Source organism: Nanorana parkeri, unplaced genomic scaffold, assembly GCF_000935625.1.
Source record: "Nanorana parkeri isolate BGI_ZX_2015 unplaced genomic scaffold, ASM93562v1 scaffold3005, whole genome shotgun sequence".
Classification (NCBI taxonomy): domain Eukaryota; kingdom Metazoa; phylum Chordata; class Amphibia; order Anura; family Dicroglossidae; genus Nanorana; species Nanorana parkeri.
In genome coordinates, this window is record NW_017309273.1 from 17,007 (window position 1) to 30,784 (window position 13,778).

The following is a 13,778-nucleotide window of genomic DNA, read 5'->3' on the forward strand; positions in this document are numbered from 1 at the left end:
CTACATACCCCATCATCTGATACACACATAGAAACAATGTATTCAGTCAGTGTGTGTGTTTCCTACAGATGGATCCAGTAAGAGGAACCCACCAGAGAGATGTCCCCGTCCTCTGTATTCCCGGGATCCCACCCAGATTCAGTCTGGGGCCCTCCATCCTTCAACTCTGTTCCTGGATCATGTGTATCACAAAGCTCTACAGCAAAAAAACATAGTAATGTGCAATGTGGATGACAGACCCATTTTAATGACTCTGGATCCGCCCCTGCCTGCTAAATTAGGGATTCGAATCCTGTACACCGCAATCGCTGAGAGCCGATTTAATTGCGGATGGCATCGGCGCCTGGCGATATTCGGGATTGTAGGCGGGACTGGACTACATGTCTCAACCACCGGGCGCCAATTACATCCGCAATTAAATCAGCTCTCATCGGTTGCGACATGTAATCCACCGCCGCCCACAATCTCCACGGTGCCCGGAGGAAATGACATCACTCCCAGCACTCTATGGTAGATAGCCGCACAGGAGGGAAAGGGGGAGACATTAAACCCCACCCTTCTGGCCCTGAGTCTAACCCATCTGTCTACATACACATACCTTTTTATTGTACGATAAAGAAATATATATATTTGCATACCGCATTACTCTCATATTTGTAATCTTTTATTTATATATACTTATAGGTTTTTTTCAGTGGTATGATTTGGTGGTGAAAATTATTAGTGCCCCCCCAAAAAAAGTATCTTATGTGCCCCCCCTATATATTGTTCCTAGAGTCGCCACTGGTGTCCGGTTCCTATAAGGTGTCAGGATGTCTCTGTCTATCTCTCCATGGAGGAGTGGGAGTATCTAGAAGGGCACCGGGATCTCTACAAGGACGTGGTGATGGAGAATGCCCCGCCCCTCACATCACCGGGTAAGTACGGAGGCTCCGCCTACATCCCCCATCATCTGATACACACATAGAAACAATGTATTCAGTCAGTGTGTGTGTTTCCTACAGATGGATCCAGTAAGAGGAACCCACCAGAGAGATGTCCCCGTCCTCTGTATTCCCGGGATCCCACCCAGGAAGATCTCACCATCCCCCACCATGATCAGGTAGATGGAACACAAATGTGACTCCTCACTGTATGATATTATCCTCTTTTATAGACTCTCAGCCTATTGGTGGTCACATTTTGAAGATGGTTTTTCTATCCTTCTGTTGGTTTAGGATGAAGAACAGATGTATATAAAAGTTGAGGTCAAAGAGGAAAAAGAGGAGGTGTATGTGAATGATCATCAACCGGCAGAGAAGGAGGAGATGATGATGATGGCAATTAAACAGGAGGAATCTTCTCTGGATATCAGCACAAGTAAGTATTCAATACGAAACACAATGTGTACATATATGTAGTGAAGATTTAGGACCTGTAGACCTTCACATCATGAGGTAAGATGATCTCTTGAAGGACGTCATGATGGAGAATGAGCCGCCCCTCACATCACCGGGTAAGAGGAGAGAGCAGTACGGAGGCTCCGCCTACATCCCCCATCATCTGATACACACATAGAAACAATGTATTCAGTCAGTGTGTGTGTTTCCTACAGATGGATCCAGTAAGAGGAACCCACCAGAGAGATGTCCCCGTCCTCTGTATTCCCGGGATCCCACACAGGAAGATCTCACCGTCCCCCACCATGATCAGGTAGGTGGAATTAGGCATTCAAAATTGAAAATAGATTCGGAACTGAATTGGGACATTCTTCTATGTAATCTCTTGTTCTTGTATTTTATCATCTGTGGTGTTTAGGGTGAAGACCTCAAAGCTGAGTTTAAAGAAGAAGAAGAGATGTTTGTGAGGAGAGATCAGCAGTTTATGGAGGAGGAAGTTCACAACAACCCAGACCATGATCAGGTGGATAAATCCGGGACAAAAATATTTAAATAATATATATATATGTCAGAAAAAGTTTCCTTCTATCTTATTTGCTGTTACTGAAAGTTACTTTTTCCTTCACAGATGTTTACATTTTGTTATTTGTTTGGATTTAGGATGAAGAACTGAAAGACGTCAGTGTTGAGAATAAAGAGAAAGAAGAAGAGACGTTGGTGAGTGGAGCTCAGCAGCCTATGGAGGAGGAGGAGATAATTGTGAGAAGTAAACAAGAGGAATCTTCTCTACATACGGACACAAGTAAGTCATAAACACTAAATGCAGAAACCTATTCGAAAGGTCCATCTCCATTCCTCAATATAACGTCATGTGACCAACAAATGAGGAGGCGATACTGTACACCATATGAAGGTCCATCTCCATTCCTCAATATAGCGTCATGTCCCCAACAAATGAGGAGGAGATACTGTACACCATATGAAGGTCCATCTCCATTCCTCAATATAACGTCATGTGACCAACAAATGAGGAGGAGATACTGTACACCATATGAAGGTCCATCTCCATTCCTCAATATAACATCATGTCCCCAAACCTTTCTTCAAGCAAGCTTCTTCAGATGCTGTAGAGCCAATGAGCCCATTTTACAGCTTTCCAGATAGGCTGATTCTTGGCCTAGTCTTGGTGGCCATAACTGGCCCCTGCTGTGATAAGAAGCACGGCAGCCCTTTAACATGTCTTTAAGCACTGAACTCATTGTGCTCTTCTAGACAACCCTTGGCCTTGATTACAATGTGGTTGTTGGATGCAAAGTGCTGTACAGGTGGAGCCTGTGTCTGAAGACCTCCTAAGAAGTATGGCAACCGGAGGGATGAAGACTATTGGGATGGGGCAGGCTGAATCCAAGCCTGTGTCTCTAACCTGATTGGTGGGCTCCGTACCACCACTGTGGTGAGTTCAAGCCTTGCTCTTATGGGAGCCTTGGTTTGTTTGTCCAAACTGGTGACCTCAGGAGCTCCCGCTGCCGAACGCTGCACTGGATTCTTTCAGATATGGCACCACCTGGAAGACTCTTGGTGAAAGGCTGGCAGCAAGAGGGGAGCTCTGTGCCGGACATTATTCTTGGTTTCTGTTCTGCTGGTTTCTGAATGTGGTGAGGTTCTATGACTACTGGCCCGCCCCTTTCATGTGCAGTCTTCAGAGTACACCTTTTCCCACCATCTCCTCAGCACACCACCACCTCTGATCCTTCGGGACAGTACTTGTTCTACCCAGTTGCCTCTAGTGATGAGTCAGAGATTGCATTACCCCGCAGTTTCCGGTTAGCCCTGGTGGGACTCCATCACTTGTATGTCTTACCAAGATCTTAACCGTCCCTGTAGATGACATTCCAATGTAGACCAGGTAGATAAGACATTAGAAGCCACGGCCTAATTCTCCATTGCTGGTCCAGCACTGCAGCCAACAGAAGAAGGCTAAGCCTTAGTCTGGCACTTCCTCCATCTAGAAGGCCAAGAAGAGGTCCTTTCTCCCAGACCGTCATGCCGAAAAGTCAATCCCCGGAATTCTGCCCTAATTCCTGGACCTCTATATCCTCTAAGCCCATGAAGGAGTCTTCCTCACAATGAGGGATTGGCTTTAGGTCCAGAATGTGGCATCCAGGGGCTACCAGCTAGAATGTTTAACTCTGCTCCCGCCCTGCTACATCTGTCCAATTTGCCAACATTGCCGTGAAAAATGCGGGACCTCTACGCTGCTGTTCCACAACTCCTTCCTCAAGAGGTCATAGCCAATGTTTCAGAGAAGGAATTTTTACTCCAAACCTATTAACCGTTCCCAAAGCAGAAGGGTTGTTTGTTCCATTCTAGATCTTAATCTGAATTCTCAACGCATTCCTTCGTGGAATCCCAGGTTGGTCATTGCTCCATCCGGGAGACTTTCTGGCCTCCTCAGACATCAAACACACTTGTGTGTCTCCATCTTTCCAGCTCATCATCCCTAACATTACCAATGTGTTGCCAATCCCTTTGGTCTGGCCACTGCACCTAGAGTTTTCACCAAATCACCAGCCCCCTTGTCTTGATTTGCTCTCAGGTCACCCCTGGAATCATCTCATCGCTGCCTGGTCTTGTGTTCACATGTTCTACCTGGTGGATGCCCAAGCTTCCTTTTGATGCCACCTTCCTGTCTTGATTTGCTCTCTGGGCATCCCCATAGTGGGATATCGGGAGGACCTTCTTCTCCAGGTACAGTCTTTCCCCCAATGACCTTCAGACTCTCCAGACCCTGCAGGAGATTGGATTCTACAGGAAATCCACCAGGAAGTCATCTGGAATCATCTCATCGCCGCCTGGTCTTCTGTCCACGTGTTCTACCTGGTGGATGCCCAGGCTTCCTTTGATGCCACCTTCTTGTCTTGATTTTCTCTCTGGGGCATCCCCATAGAGGGATATCTGGAGGACTTTCTTCTCCAGGAACAGTCTGCCCCTAAATGTCCTTCAGACTCTCCAGACCCTACAGGGGTTTGGTTGGATTCTAAAGGAAATCCTCCATGAAGTAATCTGGAATCATCTCATCATGTTCACATGTTCTACCTGGTGGATGGACCTGAGTTCTTTGATACCACCTTCTTGTCTTGATTTACTCTCAGGAGCATGCACATAGTGGGATATCTGGAGGACCTTTCTTCTCCAGGAACAATCTGTCCCTCAATGTCCTTCAGACCCTGCAAGAGATTGGGTGTATTCTAAAGGAAATCCTCCAGAAAGTCATCTGGAATCATCTCATCGCCGCCTGGTCTTCTGTTAACATGTTCTAGTTATTGGATGCTCAGGCCTCCTTTGATGCCACCTTCTTGTCTTAATTCACTCTCAGGGGCATCCCCGTAGTGGGATATCTGGAGGACCTTCTTCTCCGGGAACAGTCTGTCTGGAATCATCTCATCGTCACCTTGTCTTCTGTTCACATGTTCTTTCTGGTGGCTGTTGAGGCCTCCTTTTGATGCCACCTTTGGTCGTAGGGTTCTTCAGGTGGCTCCATGAGCCCCATCTGTTAGCCTGTTGTTCACGTGGACCTGTTGATGTTCGTTTTTAACCCTCCTCTTAGTTGGATTTCTTTTGGACATCCCTATGTAGCTGAACACTCCTGTGTCCCTTCTTTCACGATGAGGATTTTGATCATACCGGTAAAATAATTTACTTTTGGTCTATCCACTGCACCTCGGGTTTTCACCAAAGGACCAGCCACCTTCTTGTCTTGATTTGCTCTCAGGGCATCCCCATAGAGGGATGTCTGGAGGACCTTCTTCTCCAGGAACAATCTGTCCATTAATCACCAGACTCTCCAGGAGTTTGGTTGGATTCTACAGGAATTCATCTGGAATCATCTCATCGCCGCCTGGTCTTGTGTTCACATGTTCTACCTGATGGATGCTCAGGCCTCCTTTGATGCCACCTTCTTGTCTTGATTTGCTCTCAGGTCATCCCCATAGTGGAAATCTGGAGGACCTTCTTCTCCATGAACAATCTGTCCCCCAATGACCTTCAGGCTCTCCAGACCCTACAAGGGTTTGGTTGGATTCTAAAGGAAATCCTCCAGGAAGTCATCTGGAATCATCTCATCATGTTCACATGTTCTACCTGGTGGATGATCAGGCCTCCTTTGATGCCACCTTCTTGTCTTGATTTACTCTCAGGGGCATCCACATAGTGGTATATCTGGAGGACCTTTCTTCTCCAGGAACAATCTGTCCCTGAATGTCCTTCAGACCCTGCAAGAGATTGGGTGGATTCTAAAGGGAATCATCTCATCGCCGCCTGGTCTTCTGTCCACATGTTCTACCTGGTGGATGCCCAGGCCTCCTTTTGATGCCACTTTCTGTCTTGATTTGCTCTCAGGGGCATCCCCGTAGTGGGATATCTGGAGGACCTTCTTCTCCATGAACAGTCTGTCCCTCAATGTCCTTCAGACTCTCCAGACCCTACAGGAGTTTGGTTGGATTCTAAAGGAAATCCTCCAGGAAGTCATCTGGAATCATCTCATCATCTTCATATGTTCTACCTGGTGGATGTTGAGGCCTCCTTTGATGCCACCTTCGGTGGTAGGGTTCTTCCGTTGGCTCCATAAGCCCCATCTGTTAGCCCGTTGTTCACTTGGACCTGTTTGATGTTCCTTTTCTACCCTCCTCATAGTTGGACTTCTTTTGGACATCCCGGTGTACCTGAACACTCCTGTGTCCCTTCATTCACGATGAGGATTTCGATCTTACCAGTAAAATAATTTTCATGGCGTACAATAAGGGACACGGGTCCCATCTCTATGTCCTCATTATCTACTCCCTACTATTGCTTGCTCACAGAACTGTGGGAGGGGCTAAACTGGGCTTGCTCTCTCTCTCTCTCTCTCCCTCCCCCCTCTCTAAACATTTTTATTTATTTAAAATTTGTTTTTTTCAGCAGATGGACTCCATGTCTGGAAGGTCTCAGAAGGACGTCTTATGTCATCTCCAGAAGATAAGGACCTCACGCAACATTCTCCAGAAGTGAATCCCAGTACTCATAATAGACATCACAGACATTCCCATTCAGAGACATCGATGGATCCCTCTAATCCTGAGGAATCTTCTGACCAATCACAGACTGTTACTCCAGATACACATCTGAGATCTGAGAGTGCGGAAAAATCAACAGATCCACCTAATCCCGATGATTCTCCTTTAACCCATGAAGGAGAAAACGCAGGAGAGGGTTCCTTGTCATGTTCAGTGTGCGGGAAATCTTTTACAGATAATAAAAAGCTTCTTCGACACCAGAGAATTCACACGGGTGAGCATTCTCATTCCTGTTCAGAGTGCGGGAAAAGTTTTACCATGAAAGGAAAACACACACAAGAGAGAATCCTCACCGGTGAGCGTCCTGTTTCATGCTCAGCGTGCAGAAAAAGTTTTACTGAGAAAGGAAACCTTCATTTACACCAGAGAAATAACCCGGGGGAGCGTCCTTATGCATGTTCAGAGTGCGGAAAATCTTTCAATCAGAAAGGAAACCTTCTTAAACACCAGAGATGCCACACTGGAGAGCGTCCTTTTTCATGTTCAGAGTGTGGGAAAAGTTTCATTGAGAAAAACGCACTTGTTATACACCAGAGAATACACACAGGTGAGCGTCCTTATCCGTGTTCGGAGTGCGGGAAATGTTTTGTTCAGAAAGGAAACCTCCTTAAACATCAGAGATGTCACACGGGTGAGCGTCCCTATTCGTGTTCAGAATGCGGGAAAGGCTTCGTTGAGAAAAATGCACTTGTTATACACCAGAGAATACACACGGGTGAGCGTCCCTATTCATGTTCAGAGTGTGGGAAAGGTTTCATCAAGAAAACAGCATTTCTTATCCACCAAAGCAGACACTCAGGTGAGCGTGTCTATTCTTGTTCAGAATGTGGGAAATGTTTCTTTCATAAAGGAGACCTTCGTAAGCACCAGAGAAATCACACAAGTGAGCGATCCTATTCATGTTCAGAGTGTGGGAAATGCTTCAATCAGAAAGGAAACTTTATTAGACACCAGAGAATTCACACAGGTGAGCGTCCATATTCATGTTCAGAATGCGGAAAATGTTTCATTCAGAAAGGAGACCTTTATAGACATCAGAGATGTCACACAGGTGAGCATTCTTTTTCATGTTCAGAGTGTGGAAAATGTTTCACTGACAAAAATATACTACTTTTACACCAAAAAATTCACACAGGGGAACGCCCATTTTTATGTTCAGATTGCGGGAAATGTTTTAATCAGAAAGGAAATCTTCTTAGACACCAAAGAATTCACACAGGCGAGCGTCCTTATTCATGTTCCGAGTGTGGAAAATGTTTCATTCAGAAAAGAGACCTCTTTAGACACCAGAGATGTCACACAGGTGTGCATCCTTTTGCATGTTCAGAGTGTGGGAAAGGTTTCACTGACAAAAATGTACTACTTCTGCACCAGAAGACTCACACAGGTGAGCGGGACTATTCATGTTCAGTGTGCGGGAAATGTTTCATTCAGAAAAATTCACTTGTTAGACACCAGAGGATTCACACCGGTGAGCGCCTTTATTCATGTTCAGAGTGTGGCAAATGTTTCGTTCAGAACGGAGATCTTATTGACCACCAAAGGATTCACACAGGCGATCGCCCTTTTGCATGTTCAGAGTGTGGAAAAAGTTTCAGCTACAAAAAATCACTTATTTCACACCAGAAAATTCATTCTGTCCAGCCAATGTTTAATTAGAAAAACATTTGATGTATATGATTTATCTTCAGTTATAAAAGATTTAATTTAGATTCAAGCTTTGTTTTATTGTGCTAATTACTTATTGTTTGTAAAATAAATCAGAAACTTCAACACTTTACAATATTCTGTTCTGAACTCCTCTTTTACCAATGAGAGTCCTCCCTTGGTGATGGGAATGAGCTCAGTTCATAGAGAGTTCTCCCTTGGTGATGGGAATGAGCTCAGATCATAGAGAGTCCTCCATTGGTGATGGGAATGAGCTCGGTTCATAGAGAGTCCTCCATTGGTGATGGGAATGAGCTCGGTTCATAGAGAGTCCTCCATTGGTGATGGGAATGAGCTCGGTTCATAGAGAGTCCTCCATTGGTGATGGGAATGAGCTCGGTTCATAGAGAGTCCTCCATTGGTGATGGGAATGAGCTCGGTTCATAGAGAGTCCTCCATTGGTGATGGGAATGAGCTCGGTTCATAGAGAGTCCTCCATTGGTGATGGGAATGAGCTCGGTTCATAGAGAGTCCTCCATTGGTGATGGGAATGAGCTCGGTTCATAGAGAGTCCTCCATTGGTGATGGGAATGAGCTCGGTTCATAGAGAGTCCTCCATTGGTGATGGGAATGAGCTCGGTTCATAGAGAGTCCTCCATTGGTGATGGGAATGAGCTCGGTTCATAGAGAGTCCTCCATTGGTGATGGGAATGAGCTCGGTTCATAGAGAGTCCTCCATTGGTGATGGGAATGAGCTCGGTTCATAGAGAGTCCTCCATTGGTGATGGGAATGAGCTCGGTTCATAGAGAGTCCTCCATTGGTGATGGGAATGAGCTCGGTTCATAGAGAGTCCTCCATTGGTGATGGGAATGAGCTCGGTTCATAGAGAGTCCTCCATTGGTGATGGGAATGAGCTCGGTTCATAGAGAGTCCTCCATTGGTGATGGGAATGAGCTCGGTTCATAGAGAGTCCTCCATTGGTGATGGGAATGAGCTCGGTTCATAGAGAGTCCTCCATTGGTGATGGGAATGAGCTCGGTTCATAGAGAGTCCTCCATTGGTGATGGGAATGAGCTCGGTTCATAGAGAGTCCTCCATTGGTGATGGGAATGAGCTCGGTTCATAGAGAGTCCTCCATTGGTGATGGGAATGAGCTCGGTTCATAGAGAGTCCTCCATTGGTGATGGGAATGAGCTCGGTTCATAGAGAGTCCTCCATTGGTGATGGGAATGAGCTCGGTTCATAGAGAGTCCTCCATTGGTGATGGGAATGAGCTCGGTTCATAGAGAGTCCTCCATTGGTGATGGGAATGAGCTCGGTTCATAGAGAGTCCTCCATTGGTGATGGGAATGAGCTCGGTTCATAGAGAGTCCTCCATTGGTGATGGGAATGAGCTCGGTTCATAGAGAGTCCTCCATTGGTGATGGGAATGAGCTCGGTTCATAGAGAGTCCTCCATTGGTGATGGGAATGAGCTCGGTTCATAGAGAGTCCTCCATTGGTGATGGGAATGAGCTCGGTTCATAGAGAGTCCTCCATTGGTGATGGGAATGAGCTCAGTTCATAGAGAGTCCACAACAAAAGCCACATACAATATTCCCATTGTCACCACCTTGGCTATACTCCTCATGGTCACAGTTCATATAGGCCATTAGGCACTCGCACAACTCTTAGAATTTATGGATGCCGTGGCACACGCCACAAGGTGCAGACACAACGCATGCACATGAATGTGTCTGGCAGTCACCCTAAGCAGAGCCACATGCCACAATAGGCCCATGCACATGTGCCCACACTGGCCTTGTACTAGAACAAATTAGACCTTCCTACCTGCTCTCCTCCTACATCCTCCACATGCAGAACCTGCTCTCCTCCTACAACCTCCACATGCCGAACCTGCTCTCCTCCTACAACCTCCACATGCCGAACCTGCTCTCCTCCTACAACCTCCACATGCAGAACCTGCTCTCCCCCTACAACCTCCACATGCAGAAACCTTCTCTCCTCCTACAACCTCCACATGCAGAACCTTCTCTCCTCCTACGACCTCCACATGCAGAACCTGCTCTCCTCCTACGACCTCCACATTCAGAACCTGCTTTCCTCCTACAACCTCCACATATAGAACCTGCTCTCCTACTACAACCTCCACATGCAGAACCTGCTCTCCTCCTACGACCTCCACATGTAGAACCTTCTCTCCTCCTACGACCTCCACATGCAGAACCTGCTCTCCTCCTACGACCTCCACATTCAGAACCTGCTCTCCTCCTACGACCTCCACATTCAGAACCTGCTTTCCTCCTACAACCTCCACATATAGAACCTGCTCTCCTACTACAACCTCCACATGCAGAACCTGCTCTCCTCCTACAAACCTCCACATGCAGAACCTAGCCTTCTCTCCTCCTACGACCACCACATGTAGAACCTGCTCTCCCCCTACGACCTCCACATGCAGAACCTGCTCTCCCCCTACAGCCTCCACATGTAGAACCTGCTCTCCTCCTACATCCTCCACATGCAGAACCTGCTCTCCCCCTACAACCTCCACATGCAGAACCTGCTCTCCCCCTACAACCTCCACATGCAGAACCTGCTCTCCTCCTACAACCTCCACATGCCGAACCTGCTCTCCTCCTACAACCTCCCCATGCTGAACCTGCTCTCCCCCTACAACCTCCACATGCTGAACCTGCTCTCCCCCTACAACCTCCACATGCAGAACCTGCTCTCCTCCTACAACCTCCACATGCAGAACCTTCTCTCCTCCTACAACCTCCACATGCAGAACCTGCTCTCCTCCTGGACCCCCCAAAAAAGACCCTCACAATCTAAATTGGTAAACGGGGGTACCCGATTGTAGAGTTAACCCATTTGACTCTACAAAGGGACCTCCGGAGAGGATAGGAGGAGGAGGCGGGTTATGGCGTTGCCGACAAAGAGCAAAGTCTTTTCAGCCAATGTCCGGTGGATGCAAAGAACGCCCTCCACATGGTACTGATGTCACGGACCCCCTTAAAGACTTTGAACATGACTGCCTGCTTAACCCTGCCCATTCTGAATCCCCTATTCCACACAAGGTGGTCATCTCACTAAATGTGAGGTGACCCCACAGACAGGAAGTGATACCAGGAGGAGACGGGAAGTAATATCACAGACAGGAAGTGATGTCACATATAAATAGAAGGTTTGAGGTCAGAGGTGAGTTGGGAGGAAGTAGAGAGGAGACATTGCTGGAACTGGCAGCACAGGAGGTATGAAAATATTTTATATTTACACCCGGTAACCCCCCCCCTTCATGTCCGTCCTCCATATTCTTTTACCTCCAGCAAATGATACAAATACATAAGAACGCCTCTGTAGAACTTGTCATTTAAAAAAAAAATTATTTACAAGGTTACTAACATGTTCGACAGGTACAATGATACGAGGATAGTAGGAGGATGATGATTACGGCTTTGAGGGTCTCTGGGGTTTTTTTCTTCACTTGGAGATATTGATAAGTGAGAACATTATTATCCCATCCGAAGCGGTCTGAGGTGTCGGAACTATGGAGAGAGGAGCGTCCTGTAATGATCACATAACCACATCAACGAGGATAGACGAGGAGCCGAGTCACATGACTGAGAAGATATTGGACCTCACCCTGGAGATCATCTACCTGCTGACCGGAGAGGTGAGGAGGATTCTGAGAGGTCACATGACGTCACTCTGATCTCTATTCATTATTATTATTATACTGGATTTATAGAGCGCCAACAGTGTGCGCAGCGCTTTACAATATAAGGAAGACATGACAATCACAATACAATTCAAGGCAAGATGGCGAGGAGGGCCCCGCCCCTGAGGGCTTACAATCTAAAAGGGAGGGGCCAGTGATACATGAGGAGGGAGCTGTGTGGGGGATGAATTGTATGAGAATGTGATGGTTGAGCGGTTAGGTTGAGGTGGGATCGGCTTCCCTGAAGAGATGAGCCAAAGGGATCGCCTAAAGGCAGTCAGAGTGGGAGATAGACGGACAGGTTGGGGGTAAAGAACTCCAGAGGATGGGAGACACTCTAGAGAAGTCCTGGAGGTGGGCATTGGTGGAGTTGACAAGGGAGCTGGAGAGCAGGAGGTCTTGGGATGAGTGGAGCCCGACGGTTAGGGTGATACATAAAACACAGACCTGAACGGAGAGGTGAGGGGGATTCTGGGAGGTCAGTAGTAATATTGTTTCTATCTTTCTTTGCTCAGGATTATAAATTAGTGAAGAACGCATCTGGGGAGCCAATATCAACCAGATGTCTTCATGGGACATCACCCATCACAGAGCCTCCACCCCAATGCCTGACCACAGAGGTGACCAGAGCCAAGGAGATTCTAGAAGTCACCAGGAAGATCATTGATCTGCTGACGGGAGAGGTGAGTGGTGCCGGGAATTCTGGGACATGGTCCAGGAACAGACAAGGGGTGTGTCTGGGTGGTGACTGTATCATTGTGTGTGTCAGGTTCCTATAAGGTGTCAGGATGTCTCTGTCTATCTCTCCATGGAGGAGTGGGAGTATCTAGAAGGACACCGGGATCTCTACAAGGACGTGGTGATGGAGAATGCCCCGCCCCTCACATCACCGGGTAAGAGGAGAGAGCAGTACGGAGGCTCCGCCTACATCCCCCATCATCTGATACACACATAGAAACAATGTATTCAGTCAGTGTGTGTGTTTCCTACAGATGGATCCAGTAAGAGGAACCCACCAGAGAGATGTCCCCGTCCTCTGTGTTCCCGGGATCCCACCCAGGAAGATCTCACCATCCCCCACCATGATCAGGTAGGTGGAACTCGGTGTATATCATTTAAAAATGACTTATTTATCATTTTAGTTGGGGAGGAAGGGGTTAATTGGGGCTGATTTTGGGCTTCTTTTAGCTAAATGTCACGCTTTTGATCTACATGTGAGTGAAACATTATACTGTAGTTACTCGATTACACTTGTAGCCTCTCTGCAGATGTCATATCAAGCAGGAGCGGCTACATTTTGATTGGCGTCCCTAGCTATGTGATACAAAGCAATTCTCAGCTGTCGTTTTTACAGCCGGTAATTGCCAGCAACACTGGCAGGGGGAGAGGAGCTTGGCGTAGGAGATACGTCCTGGAAACTTTCTTTCTTAGGACGTATCTGCTACGTTGTAAATCCGAAAGTGCTTAAGATCTGAGACAACAAATTTTCAATGTATCTTGTTATTGGCGCCCAGTGTTTTATTCTTTTTCTGGGTTTAGGGTGGAAAACTGAAAGACATCAAAGTTGAGATTAAAGAGGAAGAAGAAGAGACGTTGGTGAGTGGAGCTCAGCAGTCTATGGAGGAGGGGGAGATGACTATGAGAAGTAAGCAGGAGGAATCTTCTCTACATATGGACACAAGTAAGTAATTAGCATATAATGAAGAAGCCATTCACATATGAAAGGTCCATCTCCATTCCTCAATATAACGTCATGTCCCAACAAATGAGGAGGAGATACTGTACACCATATGAAGGTCCATCTCCATTCCTCAATATAACGTCATGTGACCAACAAATGAGGAGGAGATACTGTACACCATATGAAGGTCCATCTCCATTCCCCAATATAACGTCATGTGACCAACAAATGAGGAG

General features: G+C 46.9%; 1 protein-coding gene across 1 annotated transcript in view; it reads left to right on the plus strand.

The window, feature by feature from the left end:
* Positions 1-13,778, plus strand: part of LOC108802644 (zinc finger protein 850-like) — a 52,246-nt gene that overhangs the window by 13,518 nt on the left and 24,950 nt on the right. The window contains exons 3-4 of the mRNA XM_018574501.1: positions 6,857-7,541; positions 7,710-8,128. Coding sequence (XP_018430003.1) covers positions 6,857-7,541; positions 7,710-8,128 — 1,104 coding nt within the window. The remainder of the gene's footprint in view (positions 1-6,856; positions 7,542-7,709; positions 8,129-13,778) is intronic.